Raw genomic sequence first — 25,084 nt, 5'->3', positions numbered from 1 at the left:
AGAGGCCCACCAGCCACCCACGCCGGGGATCGCCCCCCCCCCACACACACAAAACCACAACGAACAGCCGCGCCGACTGCCAACGGCTGCTGAAAAAGAGTCCCCCGCTCAGAAAAACCCATCCACAGCACCACTGTTCATCAATTCACCCCCCCCCCCAGACAGGCCGAAAGGCAAAAACACCCACAAACACTTCAGCGCAGCACCGCGCACAGAAAAACAGCACACCATTAGGACCCCACCACGCCGCAGCAAAAGCGAGCCGGCAAACCCCAGCCGCCCCCAAAGAAAAAACCACCAACCGCAACGACCCAGAGCGAGCCACAAAAGCGCGCCAAAGCCGGCCAAGTCCCCCCCCCCCCCCGGCAGCCGACCAAAGGCACCAACCGCCCCCAACAGACGGCGCCAAAACCATTCACAACACCCCAGCTCGCCTCAAAAAAAGGAAACCAAAAAACCTTCGGCACCCCCAAAAAACAGCGGCCGCAGGCGGTACACACAGACACACGCGCCGGCCGGATAGGCCGTCCCCTTGGCACCGGCCGCAACCCGCACCACCCCACCCCGCCCCGGGACCACCACACACGCGGGCCGCCAGGGCCGGGCGACAAAACCCAGGATTACGCCGACACACGCACACGCCCGCGAACGGCGTGGGCGCCCCCAAAAAGCACCGCCCAGCACCCCACCGCCAAAACCAGCAGGGACGTGGCGCCCCGAGCCCCACACGCCGCGACCGCCCCACCCCGACGCCACCAGAGGCGGGCCGACACGGGGGAAACAAAAGCAGCCATCCCGCAAAAGGCGCCCCGGTGGTAAGATTTGCGGCCGCGCCGCCTTTTGGAACACCCAGAAACCTTAGAAAAACCCGGCCCGAAGCCCCTAAAGAGGTCGCGCTGTTTTTCAAATAACGCGACCGGGGGGGCCCGCACCCTGCGGCATTTCCAACCCGAGAAGCAACCCTTTGTTGTTTCAAACCCCTTTCAAGCACGCCAAAAGCACACCGTTGCCGCGGGTGCCCCTTTCTCCCCGAAGCATGGGGAGGGGGGGGGGGAATAGACCAGCGCGCCGGGCCACAGAGCCCTTTAAAAGAACAGCAGTGGCAAAAACAACCGCAACGAGGATTCCGAAAACCACCAAAGCGGACTTGGCAACACCCGGGGCGCCCACGCTTTTCTTTTCACCTAACCCAAACCATTGCCCACGCCAAAAAGATCAAATCAAAAAAAGGCCGCACAACCCTTACAAACGAGCCCGGCACCACGAAAACAACACCCCAAGAGCATCACGCGCGGTTTCCCACACCCCAAAATACAAAAGCGCCACCCGACCCCCACGTGCCACACCTTTTCTTTTTCGAAACCCGCTGTCGCCGCACTGCGGGAACCCTCTTCTCCGAAAAAAAAAACGCCCCGGAAGCCGATTTGCAATACCACTTTGGCGCGCCGGCAACCAAAAATGGGAAACCCTTCCGCTTCCAAAATTAACGAACTCACCCCCGGGTTTGCAAGAGAGAGCTATGAATACAAGCGCCCAGTTCTTATCATACTTTTTTCCGCCGGCGATGTAAGAGAAAGGCCCGAAGTTATTTGATACTTTTTTGCGCCATATTCCCGGCATGGAAAACAAGCCTCGGCAGGGTCTAAAAAGAAAAGGCCCCGGAAAAGACGCCCGCAACCACCTTTTCCCCCGGGGAGCCATAAAGAGCATGCGGCGGCGTTGGTTGCATTTGTAAAAAAAAAAACATCTTTGCTTGGAAACAGCACACCTGGGATGTGTTTTTCCACGGGTTTTTAACCGCCGCGAAGGGTCTTGGAAACCCCATATTGCCTCGCCCTTTGGGGTTTTCGGGGCGGCGGGTGGTGCCTTGAAAGGGCGACCACCCCGGGGGCCGCTTTCCGGGCCGGGGCCGCGGAAAAACGCCCAGCGGTTCCGACATTTCCGCCGGCCCCGAAGCAACCCGGCGCCCAAGCCCCCGCCCAAACACCCCAAAGGCCGCCCGCTTTAAAAGTTTCACACGCGCCCCGTTTGCCTCACCCCACAAAACAACCCACCGACGGATAACGCGCGCATTCACAGGCCCATTTGTTCCCCCCCCCCTTTTACAGCCCCACGAAGCAAAAGCAGCCCTAGCAGATACGCAAATCGTATTGGCAACATTTGGGGCCCCGGAAGCCCGCGTCTTTGCCCCCCCCCCACCTGCCCTTTTCCGTGTTCCCCCCCCCCCTTTTCCGCATGCGCCCCGCAGGGCCCTTAGTAAAAACACCCCGGGTTCGCAACCCCGGCTTTCCCGTCGGGGCTCTTTGGGCTCGCTAATTTTCGAAAAAATATATATGACCGCGCCAAACGCAGAGGCCCTTAAAGCCCCTCGCTTTTGCGAGGTTGAACGGCTCTGCCCGAAAAGGCGGCCTGCCGGCATCTTTCCCCCAAAGGCCCCCCGCCCCCCCGACCCGAGCGCCAAAAACACCAGAGGGGCGCAAGGAGAACAGAAGAAAACACGCCACCCCCGCCATGCCGAATCTTTTTCCTTCTCTGAAATGCGTCCCCTTCGCCATGTTTTTCGCCGCAAAAGAAACGCCGCGGCTCGTTTAACCCAAACGGTCGCGAAAGGCGGATCGATGGGGCGCCGCGGTGGGTTGACGGGAAAGCGAAGGCGACCCGCAATTCTAGACCGCGCGCGCGTACAACTTCCCGCACCAAGCCAATATAAAAAACGCTGCCGTTTGCCGGAGCGGCGCGCACCGATTTCTAAAACGCCCCCCGAACAAGCCCCGCAATTCTTTTTTTTTCCGCAGCGCCAAGAAGCGCAGAAAACCACACACATACATACATATATACGTTTTACAAAAGGGCAGGCTTGGCAAACATTCTTGTGCCGCTAATATTTGTGTTTTATTCCGATTTATCCACGGCAAAAGAACTTTCATTATTTTAAGCGCCTTTTCTTAAAGCCCTGTTTGGCTTGTGGGGAAAAGGCGGGCCGGCGGGGCGGTGGCGTTTTCCCCTCTTCCTTGTGGCCCTATTTCGCAGCGGGTGTCCGAAGGCGAGGGCGGGCCCTTGGTGGGCGGCCAAAAGCCCCGCCCCCCACCCACACATAACTGGCGCCGATTTTGTCGCCTCAGGGTTTTTTTTTGGAGAGGATCTTTTGCAGCCAAAGACTTTTTTACAAGGGGATCCACCGCCGCTTGTTTTGCCGAGTTTGCCCAATTATCTGTGAAGAGGGTGAGCCCCCGGCGTGGTTTTGGCACAAAATTCACGGGCTGCGCCCTTGAAATGCGGGCGGCTACCCCATAGGCGCTCCCGAAATGCTGGGCCGTTTCTGGTGGTTGCGGGGCGGGGTGCTTAGGACATGGGGGGCTTAGGGCGACCCGTCGCCGCTGGTGCCGGCAGCGGGGTCCTTTGAAGCGTTTCGGGTGGGTGGGAAAGGTTTAAGTAAGGGTCTTCGCCCCCAAAACTAAGCCGGTGCCTTTCCGTAACGCGCGTGCCGGCGGCATCCTTGCGCCAGGCGGAAAAGCGGGGCGGGGTGGCCTGGCTCCTTGTGGCGGCGGCCGGGCAGGCCAAAAGGTTTTGGCAAGGAAATTTATACGGCAGCCCGCTGATTCGGGAAATGGTGCCGACTTCGTAGATATTTATTCTTTGATTTTAACATTATTTCCGGTTTCTTCGGGGCTGTTTTTTTGTCGCAAAGCATTGGGGCTGCGCGTTTTTCCGCTTGTGGTGTGGTGATATTTCCGGCGTTTGGCTTCGGTGGCGTGGCGCGGCCCCCCTTCGCCACGCGAAGGCGTTGTGGCGCGCATAAAGAATTTGCGAATCCCGCATGTGCCGGGGGCCCGCGTTGGTCTTTTTATCCGGGGCTGTTTGTGATACGGTGGGTGTGGGGCAGTGGGCTTCGCCAGGGAAAGGTTTTTTTGATTTCGGGGTTGGGCTATGCCAGTGTTTTGATTTCCGCGCCAAGCGTTTTCGGCCAAGAATTAATGACGCATCAAATGCTGGCGAGGGATACCGTGGGTCGTCTTTATTTTTCCAGCATCTTATAGTTCGTTTTCTTGTTTTTATTCGTCGGTGCCATAATAAAGGGCTTTGTTTTTTCCCATCTCGCCTTTTTTAACCGGCTCGGGGCGCAGCAATTTCTTTTTCATCTTTGCACGCTTTCCCATGCTCCCGCCAGTGCTTTTGTCTCCCAAAAGTGCTTTTCGTTTGCCGGCTGGGCTTTTTAAAGATTTTTGGCTGCTCTGCACGGTGTTTTCGCCGGGGGCTGTGTCCGGGGGTCTTGGTTTTGGGGACGCCCCTCGCCTTTTTTCCTTTGGGGCCGGATTTTCGTTGCCGGGAAAAAGCGCTTCCCCCGCCAAAGCCGAAGAGAGACAAAGCCCCACGCCTCCATGAAATTTACGCAAAGGGCCGCCTGGTACCAGTTTGTGGTGGGAAAAAGGTTTCTGCTCGGGCTTTCGGGAGGATTGTGCCGCCATTTGCGGCGCGCAAGCGTGCGAAAATCTTTCTGGTGGGCTGGGGGTTGGGAGGCTGCATTGAAACATTTGAAAAGGTTCGTGCCGCAGGGCTCGGGCCTCGGTGGGGACAACGATTAGAAGGATGGCTCGCTCCTTTGCATGATATCGTGATGTCGTTTTTTTTTGCTTGGTGTGGTTTGGGGCCGCGGCCCTTTGGGGGCTCGTGGCGCGGGCGCCGTCGTTCCCCTCGGCCGTGGGGGTTTCAGGGCGTCGGAAACAATGACCGTGGCGAAGGGTTCTAAAGGGAACTTTCGGTGGTCACCATTTTGCCTCGGGGGCAAGCGGGCGGATTTTGACACTGGGAAGGTAATGTTTGGCGTGTGGCGCGGCGTTTTTCCGTTTTTTTTTTTTGAAGGCGTTTGGGTGTGGTGGCTGTTTCTTTGGGTGTTTTGTCTCCGTTCTGCTGGGGCGTTCCCCGGGGTGGCTTTTGGGTTTTTAAAAGAGGGCTGGCGCGCCACCGTTGCCGAAAATTTGCTGATTGGGGGCGGCTTTGTGAAAACGGGCGCCGGTGGGCGGTGGGTTTTCTGTGTGTGGGGTCGCCGCGGGTGGCCCCCCAGGCGCATGCGCTTTTTGGGGCGCCCGGCGTTTCCCTCTTTTTGGGCGCCCTTTGCAGCGCCCTTCCGTTTGTCTACGGCGGCTGGTGTTTTCTCGGGTGGGGGGGCGGGGTGGCGCCCGGCCTTTGGGGGCCGCTGCTTTGTGGGGGCGGCGTGGCTCGGCTTTTTTTGGGGCGGACGTGTTTGGCCAAATGGAAAGATGTTCGCCGCCCAAGCCTGCCGGGCCTCAAAGCTAGGGTTGGGCGCGCTGGCTGCTTCGTGAAAGTGGGCACCTTCTCCCCTTTAGAGGCTTGCCGTTCGGAACGCTCGTCGTGACTGCCGCGTTGTGGGTTTCGAAAGAAGCTGCTCGCTTTTGAAGTGGGTGCGGCGGTGTGCGTGTGTGTGGGTGGGTCTGGGCGCTGTGATTCTCGAAGGGTGCGCTGGCGCTTTTGCTCACCACAGCTCAGCCAGCTGTGCAATAGTTGCGGCTTGCGGGCTATATTTTCTAGGATTTGTGTGGGAAACGAGGGTTGGCATGTGGCAAGCCCTATCGGTACCTCATGTTAAATTCTGGAATGCGTCAAAAATCATGTTGAACAAGATTGGCGGTAAATGCTTCTTTTCTCTGAATTCTAGGCCGTTTCATGCTTTGAGGGGCTTAGAATGTCCCCTCGCCTCCGAGATGTAATCTTTTTCAGCCGTTCAAGGTGACGAGGCTGAACTTACCGCGCGGGTCCGCTGGAAAAGATCGCGTTTGGGGGCTGCTCGGTGGCGGGGTGGTGGGGGCGCGGGTGCGGTTTCTTGGAAAGTGCTCCGCAGCCCTTTCTTTGTGGTTTGGCGCCTCTTCGGTGGCAGCTTTGGTGCTGGATGTGCTTTTGTTTAGCTCTTAAATCCCTGACTTGTTTCTTCTTCGAGGCCACCGTTCCTGCGAGGTGCTCTCGGGGTGGGTTTTCCTTTCCGCAATGCCATCATTGCCCTCGGCCCCGGGGTCCTGCGAATGTTTTTTTTTTCGCCCCCCCCCCCCTCCCCCTATGGCCGCGGGTCGCCCTCGCGGGGCGCCGAGCCGCGCCGGCAAAGGCGTTTTTTTGGCCGTTCCGGGTCGGGAAAAGGGGCAGGACCGCATGAAAAAGAAAAAAGGAGTACGGCACTCAGGGTTCCCGAGTCATCACTGACCTCAGTACTAACGGAGCCTGTGAGTGCTTAACTTCACAAATCGGACGGGATATGGTGTTTTCACTCAAGTGTGGTCGTACTCGACAGTGCGTCAAACCCACCGAGATGCTTCCGCACAGCATGTAGATCATTCTCTCATGCCTCTTCTGAATATCGTTCCGATGTGGTATAGTGGATAGAACAAGCGGCTCTCACCCGCTAGACCCGGGTTCGATCCCCGGCATCGGAAGTTTTCCGCTGCGGCGGCCGGCCGCGCATTATGAGAAAAGCTTCCCGGCCGGGAATTGAACCCGGGTCACCCGCGTGACAGGCGGGTATACTAACCACTATACTACCGAGAACTGAAAGTCCCTTATGTGTGTATACAAGAAGGTAAGCGGGCAAATGGCTAGGCGCTCCGGGGGTGGGCTGGGGGGTTTCTGAAGGGAAAGGGTGTGGGTGGGTGGGCGGCGCGGGGGTGCCTTTCGGGCTAACGGCGCGGGTTTCCGTCGGACGCGCGCTTCACGGTGGTGAATGCGTGTGCTCGAATGAGCTGCGAGCGCAAGCGCTTCAATGCTCTCATTTACCTTTCTGAAGAGGTTCGCCTTTCTCTGCGTACTGCCTTTGCTGTGGATGCCGGTTGGGCCGGGGGAAGTCGTCACAGGAGGTGCGTGAGGGGGGGGGGATTGGGGAAGAAAGAAGAAATGGTGATGACGGTGGAGGAAATGTGGGCATGAGAGTTTGTAGAGGCGGCGCCCGATGCACATGGTCTCGTTTGTCGTCACGCACACGCACACACAAGGCAGGCGGTTTGTGCGCGTGGGAAAATGGAACAGCATGAATACTTTTGTGCCTTGTTTATTTGTTCCCCCGTGGCGCCGGCCCGCGCGCCACAGCGGAAGGGAGGGAGGGGGGAGGATAGGTGGGAGACAGGCACGCAAGGCGGTGGCCTGTGAGAAGATATGAAAAAGAAAACCGTAAGAGAAATAAAAGCGTAAGGTTCGAGCGGTTTGGTGTATTCGTGTGTGCAGGAGGGCGAGGCGCGCTAGAAGACCCACAAAGCCAAAGCAAACGCAGGCAAAAAAGATGGGGCTTTCCCACGCTGGTTCCCCTACTTCCGAATACTCACGGGCTTGCCGTGACCGTCTTCTTGCCCGCCTTGTCACCTGACGCACGCACAGCACTCAGCAGAACGTTATAGAAGTAGCCGAAGCCGACGCTCAAGAAGATGTGGCCCAGACCGGCGGTCCACGAGATGAGACGGCTGTTCTGATCATTTCCCATGACGGTCAGGGTGCCGTGGATCATCATAATCATGAGCGTAATGCCGAGACCGATATTGTACGTGATGTAGAACTTCTTGTAGTTCTTCTGCTTGGTGAGGGCAAAGCACTTCTCCAGCAGGAGGACAAACAAGAAAAAGAAGCTGCCGAGGGCGAAGCAATGGGTGTGCATGACACGCAGCTGCGAGGTACCGTTGCTCACGTACTTGAGATGCTTTGTGAGCTCGCGCCAGTAAACACCAGAGGCCAAGCCAAAGATGGTGTAGTTCATACTGGCACGGACAAGTTTCTCCATCTTGAACTGGGGAAACGTCCTGGCGAGTGTGAACAAGATAGCTGTGTGACGTGCTATCGATACGCACGAGAAACGGATGTTGTTCTGAAATGTGCTTCCATGTGGGGATGGCGTGTGTGTGGGGTGTGGTGGGCAGCAGCCGTCAGCGGAGAAGGCGCGCGCGCCGACAGGACGGCGCCACAGCAGAACAAGGAAGGGTGACCAAGAGAATGAGGGAGGAAGGGGGATATACACATCATGAAAGAGGAAGCAAATGATGTCTGCATGCATGATGCCTCTGCTGCTCAACGACCCAGTTGCGCAACGCCTATGTGTGTGCAGAGGCAAGAGCACCAGTGAGCGTGCAACATAAAGCCACACGCATAGTCTTCACTATCGACCTGAGAAAGGGGAATCCAACGAGCAGCACTCAAACTGGCCCAAACACCCATCTCCACGGCCTCCTCCTTTGCTTGAATCGCTGAGACTCACACAGAGGACAACAAGCTAATCACAGACGAACACCCACACGACAGTGAAGCGTCGAGATGAAAAAGATTGGAAAGACGTGTGCTGTGTCTGTGCTGCTCATCCACACCCAAACCCACATCTACACACAGATCAGCAGCGATCGAACTCTCTCCACCGCACTGGCAGTTGATGCTTAGCACTACACACGCCCGAGAGCGTTTCAGGCCCTACGTCTTGCCTCCTCGCTTGCACCGCACCGCACAGCACGCACACTGGCGGCAGCGTCATGCTGTGGTGCACCTTCGGCCCTCCTCCCTCCCCCTCCAAAAAAAAAATGGAAACGGAAGGAGCACGCACTTTTAGCGAAACAAACCAGAGAGACGACGACGACGATGGCGACACGGTGAGGCGTACATCACAAGGCAGCAACGAGAACAACAAAAAAACAGCAAACGGTACGCGCGGCGCAGATGCGGCGGTTTTGCTCTCGTTTCGATGCTTGACAATCAGAGGAGGGGGAAGAGAGGGGAGAACACTAGACACACACGCTGGCAGAGGAGTACCAGCGTCTTCTGCGTCTTTTTTTTTCCTCCTCCTCGTGTGTCCGACGGGGCGCAGGCTATTAGAGCAGTGCGCCCAAACCACAGGCTGAGGAGAAGGGGATAGCAGCGCGCGGTAGTACCTCGGAAGCCGCCATCACATTATCCCTCACCCTGCTTGTCCTCCGCACTCTTCTCCGCGTACTGTACCTTCTCCTCTGCATCCCACTTCCGCTCACACCCTCGCTGATATTCCTCCACAGCGATCTGCTTGGCCATCTTGCATGGAATCATTGAAGGGAGCTACTTCGTCAGGTGGGGACGCCGCTGTGATGGCGAAGCACGACACCATAGTGCCGAAGGACGACGCCACAAGGCTGAAGCCGCCCGTCAGCATGTTGAGCAGGATGGGGGAGATGCCAAAAGCCTCGTCGGCGCGGAAGTACTGCACCAGCAACGAGGGCTGGAAGCTCATCACAAAGAGAGAAGTGTGACCGCCACGAGCTGCCACGTTCCATCCTTGTAGCACCAGTGCGATATGGGGTAGCATGAAGGAGTGGATGTTCTTGTCCACCGTCTGCGCATCGAGCGGGACAGTGAACTTGCTCGCGGCGATGATGCCGCTGTCCAGCGCCGTCAACAGCCAGGCCGCCCACGGTGAGGCAAAAGCCCGCGTACGGCTTGTGGAGCTGGGAGCGGTAGCTTGCGCCGCCCCCGCACTCCGCGAGGCTGCAGAGGTATACGTTCAAGTTGAAGCAGACCTCGATCCTGAGGCTACCCATCGAGCGGGCGGTGAAGACGAGCGTGACATTGCGGATCCCCATATTCCGCGCCACGGACCGCTAGTAGGCATTCAGCACGCTGAGCGCAAACATGATCAGCGTGTCATGGCGGACGACACAATGGAAAAGGCCTCCATCACCCGCGCACGACGCTGCGCATACGTGCACAGACTCCTCGGGTGCGTGACCACACCCAGAGACCCCTCGACCTTCGTCACATGCTCGAAGAGGTAGAAGAGGTGGCCTTCACCGTGCAGCCCATTCGGGCTGTAGTGCTGCTTGCGGTGCCACGGAGTGCCGACCGACACAGCCATGAGGACGAGACGTACAAAGGAAATGAGACAGAAAGGAACCAGGCCGATCGAAACGTCGCGCGGCGGCGGCGGGGCAGGAACGCTGCCAGAGGTGGACTACTATCACCCCAGGAAGGTGCCCTTCTCGTCGCGCTCTGTGCGCTCCGTGCGAAATGGCGTGATTGCATTGCCGTGGACGTCCTTGCTATGGTGGCTCTCCTCGGACATGGGGGCTTTGCTACGTGGATTGATGAGCGGTGTCGACGCTGGTGTCTGAGTGGGGGACGTGACGAGGTCGAGAAAAGTGCGTTGACGTGCACACAAACGGAGGCGCGGCAACACAGAGAGGATGCTGTAGAGATGGAAGACACGACGAGTCGCCTCTTTACCGCAACCCGCTCTTGGATGAAGTCATTTTCATTGTTTTCTGCTTTGAAGCGGAAGAGCATGCGGCGGCGGACTGCACACGCAAAGACACGCACGCGCGGACACAAACACGTACACATACACGGAGAAAGTGAGCAGCACAGGATCAACTCGTTCCGGCCCCTTCCTGCTTGTTTTGGCGTGGTTTGCTCATCAAGTGATGATCCCTTACGAGATCGTACTCGCTTGTAGGTGCAACATAACAGACGCCCCAGGGTGACTTTCCTCCCTCTGCGCGCGCTGCGCTTGGACGGGTGGCCTCGCGAACACTGCTTTGAGCAGCCACCATGATCCATCTCGGGAACTCCTCTCCACAGGAGAGAGAAACAGGGGCTCTTCTATGCCGCGTGAGTGACACGCAGCACCACATGCGGCATCTTGTCCGCCGTGTCTACGCGCTTCAGCAGCTCCACCCGCAGCCCGTACGGCTCTGCGGACTCTGTGAACTCCAGGTAGCCGCCGTTGGTGCCAAAGTAGTAGTCCTTTGACACAATGATAGCGGTTCCTGTGTAGGGCCGCAGCCAGCGATGCAAGACGCAGGCAAGCCTGTCGCACGCATCCTTGTCAAAGGTGACGTCAGAGCCAAGGATGACGTCGCAGAAGGCTTCGAGGCCAGCAGAAGAGGAGGCAGCGCCTTGGGACTCCCAAGACAGATCAACCCAGTCGCCGTGAACGAATTTGACGTGCAGTAGCGGAGTTGTACCAACGCCGCCTTGTGACAGCTGGAGGCTTTCGTTTGCGCAAACTGTGGCCGCCACGTTCGGCTTCGTGCACACATTGAGCACTTCCTCGTTGTAGTCTTGAAACACGACGCGCCGCGCTCCGAGGCACATGGCTGCCAGCCCGGGAAGTCCTTGACCGCACCCGAGCTCTGCGACCACCACCGCAGCCTCAAAGAGGCTGCGGTACTGTGCGGCGTGGTTGGCGAGGTATTCCGCGAGCAACACAGCGCAAGACCACACCTTCAGCCCGCCGTAGTATCGCCCTGGTACCACGTCGCGGCGCTCCCTCTTGGCCGAGCTCGACGGCGTCATCTCTGGCGTCTGTGTGGCGGCCACGGATGTCAGCGTGTCCACCTCTGGAGAGGTCTGGTAGCATAGCGTAAAGATGTCCGATCTTTTTGCGTCCGCGGATGAGGAGGCTTCGCCTGGAGCGCCCTCTGCGCTCGCTGGCAAAACCGCACGAAGCTTCAGCTGCAAGGGCTTTGTTGAGAGGTTGCACTTCACATTATTGCTTGGAGCCACGCAGCAGCACCCGGCAGCCCACTCGTGCAGCGTGTCGGAGTCCAGGGAAACCCACGGAAAGGTCGCCGTCGATATCTTTGCGGGCGGCCAGATTGGCGGCGAAGGCACGGCGGTGCCCAGTGTGGAGCTGGTGGAATCGGCAGCATCCACGGTGGTGGCACCAGGGCACCTATCGGTCGTGCTGGGGGACCCGAAGGGGAAGAAGAAGCCGCCAGCCGACGAGTCCATCCGCACCTCGACCGGCTGCGTGGAACCCACAAAAAAAAAGAAGAGAGGTGAAGGCTTGAGACAGGAGGGGGTGGATGGGCGAGTAAACCGAGCGGCCCGCACGAACACCAGCAACAGGGGTGGTGATGCGTGTGTGCGTAAGTCCGTGAAGCGTGAAGAACAACGGAAATGCCAACAAGCGCGCTGGAGGGTGTGAGGGAATGGAGGCGGAGACGGAAAGCAGCAGCAGCAGTGGGGGGGGAGGGGCAAAAAAAAAGTCTGCCGTGCTCGTGATGCACTTGTGTGGCTCTGGCTGTCGCATGCCTCATACACTCCCGTATGCCGTTATCAAAGCAAGCACAGGCGATGGCTTGCTGCGACCAAGGAAAGGGGGGAGAGGAGGTGCTTCTCACAGCCATAGGCCGCAGCGTGTAGGTGTGCTGCCGCCAGTATCGAGTGTGCCTCTACTGAGGAGGAGAGAGCAGGGGGGGGGGATCCTGAGATCACCGCATGCCGATCTCGTACACACCAACAGCGACACACACATACACATGCATATGTGTTACATGCATCCACGCACTCGTGCGCCTATGTATGGGACGTATGCGCTTGCGTCAAATGACTTTGTCCATCTGCTTGAATCAGCAAAACCACTGCGAGCGACAGAAAGGGAAAGAGGGCACGGGAAGCAGCCAGAGAGGAGAGGGAGAGGCGCACGTCCGCAACAACGACAACCGATAATTCCCGAGTGGGCTGCCCTTCACACGCCCTCCCCCAAAAGAGAAGGCTAAGGCGACAGGGTCGACAACCCATTGCCAGCAGTTGCATCTCCCTCTCCTTTTTCGAACCATTTCCCTTTCACCATCTCCGTCTCCGTCTCTCTCCGGTGTGATGACGCAACATGGGGTGCGGCAGCGAAGAAAGATGGGAGGGCGAGCGAGAGCCCACGCACAGGCGCGTCTCCTCTCACGTGTACAACCGTCCAAGATGGTAAAAGAGGCGGTGCTTCGCCTGCTGCTTTTCGGCGTAGTCGTACGAGGTGTAGCCGCGGCTGTTCAGCATATCTTCGATGCTGCGCGAGTAGACGTGGTTGACGGAGCCTTCGTAGAGTGTGTTCCAGCCACGCGGCATACAGACATTCATGAAGTGCTGGTACGAATTCTGGAAGCGAATGAACGGGCTCACGTGCTTCCGGCGCTCGTAGTAGAGGCACTTGTCCGTCAGCTCACGCAGCGCGTCGCCGCTGCTGCCACGCTCGTTGCTGTACTGCTTCACGGCGTCGTAGAAGTGTCGGGAGTAGGCGTCCACCTGATTCAGCAGGTTCGCACCATCCTCGAGGCCGAGGGCGAGGCTCTGCATCCAGAAGGGATTACACGTGTGCGCCGCATCGCCCACCAGCACGGCGGAAGGAAGCCCCACTGTGTTGTACAGCTGCTCGCAGTAGACAGTGGGGTAGGCCTGTGCGTCGGTGACGAAGGAGCGCAACTCAGCAGCCGCTGGAGACGAGGAGGAAGAGGAGGCGAGGTCCGGCAGGTAGTACCGGAGCATCTCGACGTCGTCGAGGCCCGCCAACTCACCCTGCGGGGCGTACACCATGACGGAGAAGAGGTTGCTCCCCTCGATACGCGGAAAGGCGAGGGTGAGTGGCACCTGGTGCGCCGTCTGGACGTGGTAGGATTGCGCCGACGTGATGGCCGTCGTGCGGCGACGGTGCAACCAGCGGTGCACGTGTTCGTGGCTGAGCTGGTCGCTACGGAGGAGACACCAGCGCACACCCATGTCCACATCCGCCACGAATCCCTCCACATCCACGAGGTCTCGCAGGTGTGAGCTCACGCCTTCGGCCGACACAAGCAAGTCGTAGTCTACAGCGTCGTCTGCGTACTTCTTCTCCCACTTCCGGGCACTGAGAGTGAGGCTGGTGTGTGGCTGGCGCCGAGGTTGGCGGACCTCAGCGACAAGCTGCGCGGTGCGACCCTCCTCGGTAGGGGATGAGGTCGAAGAGCCGACGGAGGACTCCGCCCACTGCCTCGCCAAAGTGCTGTTCTCCCACGGACACACTACAAGTTGCTGACGCAGAGGGTAGACTGCCTCGATGACGTGTTCGTAAAAGACCTGCAGGTTCGCTGACGGCAGACTGTGCGCAACATGCTCCTCCAGTAGACGGCGCAGCTGGAACAGATCCATCGAGAGCATGTTGACTGCGAACGGGTGGTGCTCGGTGAGGCCGGCAGTGATCCAGCTGTTGTAGGCCCCGGGGTGGTCCATCACGCCGCGCACCTTGACGCCCAAGTGGCGGATGGCGTGGAGTCGCACCCCCGCCGCCTCTAGTGCGTCCAAGGCGCGGCGTGTTACCAGTGCGTACTGCAGCTCGATGAATGGACTGTACCGCGATGGCGAGGACGACTCTGCCAAGCCGGAGGAGGAAGCAACACCAGCCATTCCATCGTCATCACGGCTGCCGGCGCTGATGCTACTGCTCTGCTCAGATGCTGCGCCGAAGTGAGGGCGCCGGAGTGGTCCACGATAGGGCTGGAGGGAGAGCGGCGGGGACGGCGGAGATGGACTAACGGTGAGGTCCACCGCACCAGCGGACGCATCGCTCGCTGCCGCCGCAGTCTGCATCGGCTTATCCTTCACTTGCTGCAGGGGTGGGCTGCGCTCGATCACTGTTGTGTGCCATCCACGCAGAGCGAACTGGGCCGACATAGTGAGGCCGACGACGCCAGCGCCGGATATGATGACATTGCCCTTGTGCGGAGACGGCTTGCCAGCCGTCACCGGCTGCCAGTACTCGCCTTGCACAGGGTAGGCGCGGTTGCTGATTGTCTGGACATAGAGGTCGCGAGGAATCGAGTTTGGTTCCAGCGCCCGCCCGGACCCGTCCGTGTATCGATTTGTGGAGCCCAGCAGGCGGTAAGCGCGGCGCAGCATCTGCGGATAAAGGGCGAGTCTGTGGGCCTGCGTGCGCTATTTTATCTGTTATGTCCCGTGCGTGTGTGCCTGCGCGCACACAGTGAAAGCTGCGCAAATCCACGAGCGCTTCTCAAGTGGTTGGCAGCAAAGAAGGCGAGGGGGAGGGATGGGAGATCAGCAAAGGGATGAGTTGCGCCACGGGGAGACGCCGTGTTGGTCAGCGCCTCCCCTTCTTCCCCCGTGACACCTCGAGCGCTACCGTAGCGGGGGCGGGCGGACTCTCCTCTCCTTGGTCCGGCGCACAAACAAGCGCACACGTACGCTGTGGCCTTGGGAGGTGCCGCAGAGGCCTCCCCTCCCCTTCACACACGGGTTGGAGCCACATGGGCAGTGACAGAGGTGGCGGGGTGCATGGCGTGCGCTTTTCTGCACGGTTGCAAAGTGCTGTCTACTCGAACAACAACGAAATCAGGCGTAACCGCGCATACACACGTCTACCGAATCCCGCACCACCGTCGCGTAACGCACGCGCATATCACATCTCAGCGTGCTGGTTGGTCATCGTGACACACATCCGTCATATGTGTGTCTCTCTCTCTCTTGCTAACTGCCTCTGTCGCGCTCCTACTCTTCAGCATCACCACCACCGACACGCCTATCCGCTTGCACCATCGTCATGTCATAGCAGGTGACCACCATGAGCTCCTCCACCTCGGTGAGGCGGTCGTACTGCTTGAAGAGATGGACGACGCAGAGTGCTACGTCCTTGGGCACTACCTGCAGGCGACACAGCACTGTCCACGATTTCCATGTCGCACGGTGCGCCTCGACAGAGAAGCGGTGCGTCGGTCCCTGAAGCTCTGCCGCCTCCTCAACGGCCGCCTTAAGGTGCTGCCACGCAGAGACAGAGGAGAAGCCCGAGGAAGGTACGCGTGAGCCTGGGATGGTGGAACGCGCTTCACAGGCGTTGATGACCTGCAGAACACGCGAGCTCCACTCTGCCGTCCGCTGCGTGGTGGCCGCGTTTGCGTCGGAAACCCGTAAATACGTTAGCATCGCTTCCAGCGCGAGTGCGTCGCTCCGCGCCAGCTTGGCGGCCCGCAGCGCGGACAAGAACACGTGCGCACCCTCGACGCGGCGGTGCTGCTCAGCCCAGAAAAGACGGAAAAGAACGCGGGTCAAAGCAGGGTCGTGAACGCCGCAGCGCAGGGCCTCCATGAGGGTGTGCTTCGCCAACACAGAAGGCGAGAAAGTGATGGTGTCGCGCGCCGAGGCGCGAGTGGTCCGCATGTGATGAATAAACATGAGATCAACGATGCGGCACACCAGCGCCGCCGTGCCGTGTGTCGAACGCTGTGCCATGTGCTGCGACCACAGACGCCAACGTGGAAACGCCACCTGCTTTCCTCCGCTCGTTTCTTCTTCGGTGGGCTGCTGCTGCAGCACAGTGTACGTGTATGTCTCCAGCTCGGTACAGAAATGGTGCTCCTCCACTCTTCCATCAGCTGCCTTGAACCCTTCAGCGCTCCCCTCCGTGCGCCGCACCCGTTCCAGCAAGAGCTGCGCCATGTATTGTTGCACAGGCGTGGCGCCAGAGCGATGCAGCGTCCTTAGTGAATGCTCGAGCACGGCCAGCCCCTCCGTCCATGTAGTGCAGCTTTGCAACATGAGCACCTCCGTCACAGCCATTGGAACGAAGTGCACCGAGTGGGGCACTACCGGGTGGAGATTCAGCAGGTACGCTCGCCATGCCGCAGGCGGCACCAAAGGCGTCCACGGGGCGGCAGCACCGCTCCCTGAGCCGCACTGCTGACGCTCCTGCAGCGCTGCACGATGAATGAGGCGCCACGCCGCTTGCACTTCCAGCGCCTTCTTCAGCGCCCCCCTGACAACGCCCTCGCCGCCAGGAGCGCGCTTCGCCGCCTCGAGTCGCATAAAGGCTCGCATGTCACTTTCACTGGCGTCCTTTACACATTGAAAGGCTGCACAAAGGTCAGCAGCAGCGATCGTGGCATGGCTGCTGCTGCTGCTGTCGCCGCCTCCGAGAGCTGGCGCCACGTCGGAGGACACGGGTGTGACTTGCTGCGACTGCGGCGGATACCAGGTCGCTGAACCGGCGAGGTACTCCTCGACCTGCCGACGCACCTCTTCCATGAGTGCCGGAGTCGCATTGGCAGGCACGCTGCCGTGAAGGATGACGGCGAAAGGACTGTGACACGAAAGCCAGTGCTGATGCTGACAACCACGATACCTGCTGGCCGCCTCAGTCACATGTCCCTGCAGCAGTTGCTGCCAGTGGCGAAACAAGCTGACATACTCGTCCGCCGCAACCACAACGCTGTCGTATTGGCTGTTGGAAGCGGTGTCGCGGATACTTTGGGGAAGAGGCAGCACAGAGGCAAGCGACGACAGCGCCTCGCTTATCCCTGTGCTGCTGCGGAGGGCGGGACTGCAGACCGCCGCAAGTAACACAGCGACAGGTAGCACGCACAGCCACTCCGTAGCAGCATCAGCTTCGACCACTTCACTGGACTGCGCGGTGCTGGCTGACACCGCACCGTATCCCTCGGCGATCCACGCCAACGCTGTCGCTTCCTGCTGCTTCTGCAGCGACCAAGCGGTGAGGCGTTGGCCACACCACAGTAGCGAGCGCGCGTCGCCGAGCAAGACCCCCGCTTGCATCCAGGCACGCACGAGCCGTCTATACAGCATCTGCAGTAGCTCTGGCGAAGATGCCGCTAAGCCGAAGCTGGTGTGAAGATGGTAAAGCTCCTGACCAGCGAGGTGGAGAAGCTCGCGTGCGGTCTGCTGCAGCGTGTTCACGGCATTCGCGTCTGGAACCGTGCTGCGGTGAGATGCGTATATCGCCGCCGTATCCGCCAAGGTTGAGGAAAGCGCTCGGATTTCAACCACGTCTGCGCTCACGCGGTGCACCAGAAGAAGCCCAAATGCGACGGCCTCAAACGCCGCTGCCCCGGACTCACTGCTGGCGAAGGTGGGGAGGCGGAGTTGTGGAAGTGCTTCGAGCATCAACGGACGCACACAGAGCTGTACGAGCGCGTTGTAAGGGGTGCGGGGAAGATATCCAGATACGTGCGGCGCGCACTCGCCCGCTCCGCTCGCACTGCTACAGGTGACGAGAAGCCTCCACAACTCTTGACGCACCACTGCCAACACCTCCGCCAGCGACGGCGGCGGCCGTAGTGACCGCAGTGGGAGTAGAACATAGCACATAAGAAGTAGCGAGCACACACACGGGCCGACACCATCATCTGGGCTGGGGGACGCTGGATCGAGACAACTGGAGGTGCCAGCCAGATTCGACATCAACCGCAGCAACGCAGGGCGCAGCATGACAGCGCGACGCCGAACGTAGCCGTCGAGGTTGTGCAGGCTTTCTGACGCGCGTGCCGCGCTGTGCGTCCTCTCCTCGCGGCCTTGATGCACGTTCTTGGTGACGGATAGGAGCTGCATGTAAAGTGTTCTCCAAGTGCGACCTCCTTCCTGCTCTGAACACCGCAATATCACTGGCAGAGGCGGTGGGGGCGCGAGGCCCGGCGTCGTGGATGTCAGACTTGCAACGGCCGCGTCTAGCCAGCTCTCCAGCTCCGCTGCCTCTTCCTCATTCGCTGCAGGGGTCAGCCGCACCGACCGTCGAGCCTGGTTTCTTGCCATCTTCCTCGAGGCCTCACGCGCCGAGTCGCTGTCGTAGGAGGCGGCAGGGTCCGCACCGCCTCGCAGGGTCGCTTTGGCGCTATCGCGTGCGTCTTCCGGTAGCACTTGCACCAGCACCTCCGCCTCCGTGTCCCGCACCCGCACCGGCGAACGCAGCGCACCGCGAGAGCTTTGGTAGCGGTGCAGCAGCTGCTGAGCGGCGTGCCGGGTGGAAAGCTGCTGTAGCACCGTGCGGACGAGATTCGCATCAGCAGATGGAGAGCTTATGGACAGATGGCGCGGCGGCAGCTCACTGGCCAGGCTCTCCCTTGATAACATACTGGAGGAGTCGCCGCGTAGTGCAGCTGCTGCGCTAGGCGATACAACCACCCCACCTAAACATGCTGCAAAACGCTGGCTTGCCCGGTCCAGCGCTGTCACGAGAGAGGCAATGCGCTCCGCAGAAGCAGCAGCTTGTGATGGTGGTGTTTGTGGTGCGCTATCATCCGCCGCGCAAGCAGATAGCTTCGATGCTTCAGCCCCTTCGTCCCGTAGCGGCGGGGGCACAATGGTGCCACGCGTCACGAGCAGCCACTGCATCGAGGCCCTGCGCAGCGGTAATGCTGCGGAGGCGACGACGGCGACGTTGCCATCGGCGGCCGCAGCAGTGACAACCCCGTAGCGCTTCAGAGAGGCGGTGCTTGCGTCCATCGGCGAAACCGGTACCCCTCCCCAGAGAAATCGTAGCATCCACTCCGTCAAGACAGCGGACTGATGCGGGGAGAGGCGGCCCTGCTGCCACTCGGTGACAAGGAGGTCCGAGACGACGTGGGTGAAGGCGGTGAGCAACGTGAGGAGGTCAACGGTGGGTGGCGACGCCGCCGCGTCGCCTCTGCGCATGTTCGCGGCGCATGCGAGCAGAGCAGCGAGACATACCCGCTCACTCACTGGCGACGCGCGGCGCAGAGTGTTAGAGCTCATGTAGAAGGCCAGAAACGCCTCCACGGGGCTGGGGCTTAGAATGGTCTCGCCGTCTCTCGTTGCCGCGTCTGCACCCTCTGCTGCGCGGCCAAGTCGCTCCATATAGCGAAAGACGTACACGACCGCCTCTGGCTCCCTCAGCGTCTCATGCGCCGTCGCCTCAATCACACGCAGGAGAGCATGGTAGGCGGGCGCCTGCCCTGTCCAGGCCAGGCAACGACGCAGCAGCAGCGCAGAAGGAAGGGCGGCGCGGCCCGTGGCAGCGCAGCCCACAGATCGAGGTTTCTGAGCCACCACGGACAAAAGGAAAGACGAATGCGCGTGAACCGCCTCCGCGACTCCTCCAGCGGCCTGCACGTCCGTCGTACCTTCGCAGAGAGTGAGGTACAGCACCCACTGCGCCGCCTGTTGCACAACGCGCAGCACCGACGGGGTGTAGTGCGCCAGGGGCTTCGTGAGGTGCTCCATAGCAGTGCGGCCGTCTGCCATCCGCGCTAGTTCCGCCACATGCGATGATGAGCCATCGATGCCGGCAGCAGGAGCAGCAGCGGCGGTGGCAGCGGAGTTGGCACAGCTGGCATAGGAAAGCGCCTCGGCAACTTTCGCCTCGGTGAGCGTGTCGACCTCCTGTGCGAAGAAGAGAAAGAACGGCATCGACGAGGCCGCGGTGGCGGTGCAGCCGGCCGCTGATTCATCTGACTGAGCGGCCGCACATGCCGTGGCACGCCGTGTGCCTCGAAAGACGTCGAGGGTGGCAAGGTCGCGGCAAAGCGCTGCCACCGCCGCCCGCACCGGGGCGCCGTGAACGGCGAAGAGGATCCAAATATGGAGGTGACGTGCCAGCCGCTGTGATGCGCCGTCCGGATTTGGCCAGCAGAGTTCCATGCTGAGGGTGCGATAGCCGCGAGTGCGCAGCCTTGCCAGCGTCTGCACGCGCGCGCCATCGTCATCGACCCCCTCGCGTGCGCAAAAGTTAACTTTCCACACAAAGGCAGCGAAGTCGACATCCCAAACGGCGTCGACCACCTTGTGCAATGCCGCCGTCACAAGGGCACGCGGCGACGAAGGCGTCGCACCGGGTGGTGGCGCGATGGTAGGCGCGGTACCTCTAAGCGCCTCATGCTCGACACATGCACGCAAGCACGAGAGGACCAGCCGTGGCAGCAGTTCTGCGCTGCACCACGCCGCAAATGACTCAGCGGCGTCTTCAACATCTTTCCTGTGGCGCAGGACGGCTTCTGGCAGCTGCAAAGGCTGCAGTGACGATGATGCGCTTCGCCGCCGGCGCGCCTCACAGACCGCTCGGTGACTGTCGAGGGCGAGCTCCGTCAGGAGGTAGCGCCAGGTTCGCTTCAGCTTAACGGCGACGGCGGCGATACCATCGATGAGAGCCGCCGCCTTCCGCTGGCTGCCGAAGTCCGATAGTGGGACTGGGCCGTTTCCTTGATTGGTCAGCTGCCGAAGTGCGCGAAGCTGCAGCTGCCAATCCTGCAACACCTCCACACGAGGTCCGCTTGAGAGACACTGCGCCACTGTCATGCACGCAGTGAGTGCCGTCTCACGCAGGCGGCTCAGCTGCTGATGGAGCAGCTCCCCCTTTTCTACAGCTGACTCAGCACCGGCAGCGACAGACCGAGCGCGGCTTGTTGGCGGTGGCGGTGGCGGCAGGGCAGCATCCTGAAGGAGTGTGTCGAGCCACGGGGCAAGAGTCCCGTACAATCGGCGCACGAGAGGCTTCGCCTGCCGCCGACACGCCCATGTCAGTGCATCCAGCAGCAGCTGCATCGACTCCAGCTCTGGCGGTGAAAAAGGCTCGTGCGGCGCCGGCGGAGCGCGACGCAGCTGCTTGTGAGCAAGTTCACACAAGCACCGCAGGTGTTCCACCGGCGTGATGACCATGCTGTGCCGCGATGCGTCCTTATCGCTGCTTTCACGATAAGCACATTCACCGCCTCCGGTGCTGCTGCTACGCGTACTATCGGCGCCGAGCAGTAGCCAGTCCATCGTCACGCGCTCCACGAACCCCGTTTCGGCCTTGTCGCACAGGCGGATGAACATGTGGAGCACACGCAAGGTCTCGTACGTCGCCTCTGCCCGTCTCCACGAATCAGGGCGAGACTGCATCACCGCCGCTGGCCCCTTCTCCATTTGTGTCCCTCGTCGCCGCGTAGTGGCGAGCGGTGAGTCCATGTAGGTCATGAGCATGTCGACGCAGTCGCCCCACATGGTCCAGCGACCCACCGTGGACGCACCCACCTGCTGCACCACCGCGTTGAGAGAGGTCACTACCACCGGCTCCAGCTCCGCATTGTGCAGCAACGTCGTCTCGAGAGGCAGCGGTCCATGGGCAGGGGATGTCTTCACCGTCCACGCGTGTCGAAGGGCTGAGATGAATGCAGACATGGCAGCGGTGGGCGGGTGACCCGGCTTGCTTCGCTGAAGCTGCACCAGTATCTGGGCAGCGGCGTCCAGCACAGCGCGACCACTCGCTGCCGCCGCCGCGGTGGACGACCCCGCGACGAGTGGTGGAGTCCCACTAGATGTAATCGCCTTGCGAGAGAAGAACTGTGTGTACGTGAGCACAAAGTGCGCCACGGCGCTTCTCCCACTTGCTTGAATCGCGGCTGGGCTGGCGTCCATCGCGTCACTGCGCGTAGCAGCAGCGCCACCACTGCCGACAATGCCATTAGCAGCAGACCTCATCTGGGTCATGGCGGCGCGCTGAGGTTCGGCGGCAAGAATGGCACCCCTCTTGAGCTCTTCGTCTGCCCACTGCACGACCGCCTGTTGTGCAAGCTGCAGCTGTGCCGGCGCTGCAGCGCTGGGCAACCACGCCAGCTCCACACAGGCGGGAATGTACGCCAGCAGGGTCAGCGGCTGCACACGCGCCAGAATGTCGAAGCTCATGTGAACGGCAGCGGCAGTAAGCGTGGAGAGAGACGCGAGCTGCGCTGGCGTGAGTTTCGAGCCGACTTCTGCCGCGCCAGGTCTGGAGGCGGCGAGGGAGGCGGAGCCTGACCGGCAGCGATGGTAGTGCAATGACTGGTGTGACTGTGCGCTGCCGCTGCCGTTGGGGCCGTGAGTAGCTGAGCCATGCGGCGACATTGACAGCAGCTGGATGGACTCGATGTGCTGCTCCGCTAGAATGGTGTCTAACACTTGCTGGACTGCTGCAAGCAGCGACTGCGCCTCCTCGCCGGAGAAGCGGCGCTGGAATGCTTCGATGCGTAAAATGTCCATGACAAGTGCGATGGCCAGGGTGTCGGGACGGCGGATGCGCTGCAGTTGCTTCAGCGCCTCCTCTTGAAGGGAGGTGGTGACAGTTGAAGAATCGACGCCGCTCTGGAGGGACTGCGCTAGAAGCTGTATGAGTGAGTTGTGCGAGGAGGAGAGAAGTGGTGCATCAAACTCAGCTACCGCAGCCACTGCTGTCGCGCTGCGCGCGACGGCTGCACGACCTTCACCCCCACTCGACAACGCATGGCACGTGCGCTCCAGGTACACGTGGTACGGCGACGTCTCCTCCGCGAGCGTGCGAAGGGCACGTTTGCGGTACACGCCGTACACGCGCTGCGAGAGGACATCCCACTGCAACCTATCGCGTCCCTTTGCTGCTGTGGCAGCCGTGCTCGGGCCCACGCCCGACTTCTCCTCCTCACAGCGCTGGCGGACAATGTGGTACTGGATAAGGCGCAGGGTGGCATCGTAGACCTCGGTAGGGGTGCTCAAGCTCACTGCTGCGTTGCCCGTCGCAACCTCCAAACCGTGGGGTGTCAGTCCGCAGAGCTCCAGAAGTAAGCCCAGATCTCGCACCGCCAGCGCTGCCTGCGCCACGTAGCCCACCGCTCTCGGCGTCCACATGCTTCGCCACACCACAGTGCCATCGTCATCCTCTTCCTCGCGTGCTGCGCCCGCCGCCGCATCAACGGCTGCTGCAGGGGGGCCCGGGGTGTCCCTGTACAGATCGATCACCTGCGCGTAGCGGCGCACGCGCCGTAGTGTGTGGAGGGTGTTCTTGAGAACATACTGGGAAAGATGCACCTCATCGAGACGGGCGTCCTCGTCGCTGCTCCCGGCCCCAATCAGATCCGGTGATGCAAGATGCTGAGTGGTGGTGTGAGACAGCGGTGCACCTGGGGCCCCACTTGCAGCGTCTCCGCCCGCGACAGCGGCAAACGGCATGCCCGCCTCGCCTGACGGGTGTGGCACACCCCAGAGCTGTTCCAACAATGCAGTGCGCTCGGAGAGCAGCTGATGGCGCAGCTCCACAGCCTCGCGCAGCATTTGCAGGGCTGTGCGCCAGTCGCCGAGCTCGCAAGCCGCGTCACTCACCATCTTTAGCGTCTGCAACAGTGCCGCTCTCTCGACGGAGGTTAACGCATGAGCGGCAAGGGATCGTAGGGATCTCTGCACCAACCGCTCGCAATCTTCTCTGACCACACGCACAAGCTCTGCCGGGTGGTTAGCGCGGTGCAGCAGCGTTACCATGCACCACACCGTATGCATGCTGGAGACTCGGTGGAAGCTTCTCCGAAAAAAATGTAACGCGGCGGACCAATAAGACTGTTGTGCAGACCCGCCTTGAGCGGTGGAGTGGTTGCTGCTGCGCTGCGGTTGCGCCGCCGCGCGAAGGAGCTGTCCTCGTTCATCTGTCCTCGGTCGATACGGCGCGGGACTCGATGGCGATGCCTCCGTGTGGGACCTGGTGGCGTGAGTGACGGCGCCAGATGCCCCTGCAAGAATGTACGCCTGCAGTACTTGACGCACTGAGACGTCGGTCATCATCGCAACGCCACTGCGAGTGCGCAGTGCACAGTACTCCAGTGCGCGGCCCCACATTCCCCGTGCCAGCGCGCCCCCGAGCAGCAACTCATATGTCTGCGCGTTGGGCATGAGGGCCTGCTCCATCTCGTTCAGCTCGTCCATCTGCCGCGTCGTAGCGGCTGCCGTTATGGCAGGGGTGGGGGTGGCGATGGAGGATGACGGTGACGCCGATGCTGGTGGTGTGTGTGTCGATAGAGACGACGACGTGAGCTGCGCCAACTCTGGCGTCGTCCTGTGTCGTCCGACCCTCTCCCCGCCTTTCCATTCCGCTTGCTCCGCCCTTCGCTTGTCACGCATCTTCTCTCGTCGCAGCTGCTGCACAGAAGACAGCAGACGCGCCCAAAATTCTTCCACGTCGTCCACCCGGCCCCATAGTGCGTGCTGCTGGGCAATGTATAGAAGCAGGTTGAAGTGTTGCGCCGTTGGCGACACGTGGTGCTGCTGAACCGCCTCACTGAACAGCTGGAAGGCACGGTACCATGGTGCCCCCGTAAAGGTTGGCGTCGATGCCGGCGTTGACGCAGACATCGCCTCCCGTGTAGACGAGGAGGGCGGAAAGCCGGGGCCATCTGCCGCGTTCCGTGAGGCAGCGTCACGTTCGCGCCGTCGCCCTTCGCGGCGATGCAGGAGGAGGCGGTGAAGAAGGTGACGCTCGCCGTTCGGCACCGCAGACGCGGCAAACGAGTTCGCCTGACGACCTTCCGGGGTGGTAACTGGAACGGAAGACTGGCTGCTGGAGTCGCGGAGTAGTGTCGAGTGGAGTACGACCTCTCTGTGCATCTCTGCTGCTGCTGATGATGACGACGACGACCACGCCGCTGCCCTTACTTTGTGCGGCAAGGATGCTTGGCGCGACGTGAACGGCGTCGCCGCAGCGCGGGCAAACCCCAGTAGCGTGGTGTGCAGGTCTTGCATGGTGCGAATAGGCCGCACTTCAACCACATCGGCAGCTAAGTCATAGTCGTTCACATGACCCACATCCTGGCTGCTGCTGCTGCTC

At 60.7% G+C, this 25,084-nt stretch overlaps 4 protein-coding genes across 4 annotated transcripts; all 4 read right to left on the bottom strand.

Annotated features, from left to right (window-relative positions):
- Window positions 1-7,315: 7,315 nt before the first annotated feature.
- LDBPK_150780 (hypothetical protein, unknown function) lies at window positions 7,316-8,038 on the bottom strand (the record flags this gene model as incomplete). Its single annotated transcript, XM_003859554.1, has 1 exon — window positions 7,316-8,038. One exon carries the CDS (start codon window positions 8,036-8,038, stop codon window positions 7,316-7,318), a length of 723 nt encoding a protein of 240 aa, XP_003859602.1.
- A 2,558-nt stretch (window positions 8,039-10,596) lies between these two features.
- Window positions 10,597-11,730, bottom strand: LDBPK_150770 (hypothetical protein, conserved; the record flags this gene model as incomplete). Its single annotated transcript, XM_003859553.1, has 1 exon — window positions 10,597-11,730. The coding sequence occupies one exon, from the start codon at window positions 11,728-11,730 to the stop codon at window positions 10,597-10,599; it is 1,134 nt and encodes a 377-aa protein (XP_003859601.1).
- Window positions 11,731-12,675: 945 nt separating this feature from the next.
- On the bottom strand, window positions 12,676-14,643 carry LDBPK_150760 (flavoprotein monooxygenase, putative; the record flags this gene model as incomplete). The annotated part of the gene is made up of 1 exon (XM_003859552.1): window positions 12,676-14,643. One exon carries the CDS (start codon window positions 14,641-14,643, stop codon window positions 12,676-12,678), a length of 1,968 nt encoding a protein of 655 aa, XP_003859600.1.
- Window positions 14,644-15,249: 606 nt separating this feature from the next.
- On the bottom strand, window positions 15,250-24,612 carry LDBPK_150750 (hypothetical protein, conserved; the record flags this gene model as incomplete). The annotated part of the gene is made up of 1 exon (XM_003859551.1): window positions 15,250-24,612. One exon carries the CDS (start codon window positions 24,610-24,612, stop codon window positions 15,250-15,252), a length of 9,363 nt encoding a protein of 3,120 aa, XP_003859599.1.
- Window positions 24,613-25,084: the final 472 nt, after the last annotated feature.

This window comes from Leishmania donovani, chromosome 15, assembly GCF_000227135.1.
Source record: "Leishmania donovani BPK282A1 complete genome, chromosome 15".
Classification (NCBI taxonomy): Eukaryota; Euglenozoa; class Kinetoplastea; order Trypanosomatida; family Trypanosomatidae; genus Leishmania; species Leishmania donovani.
Note: the sequence above shows the minus strand (reverse complement) of the source record. Positions and strands in the feature narration are given on the sequence as shown.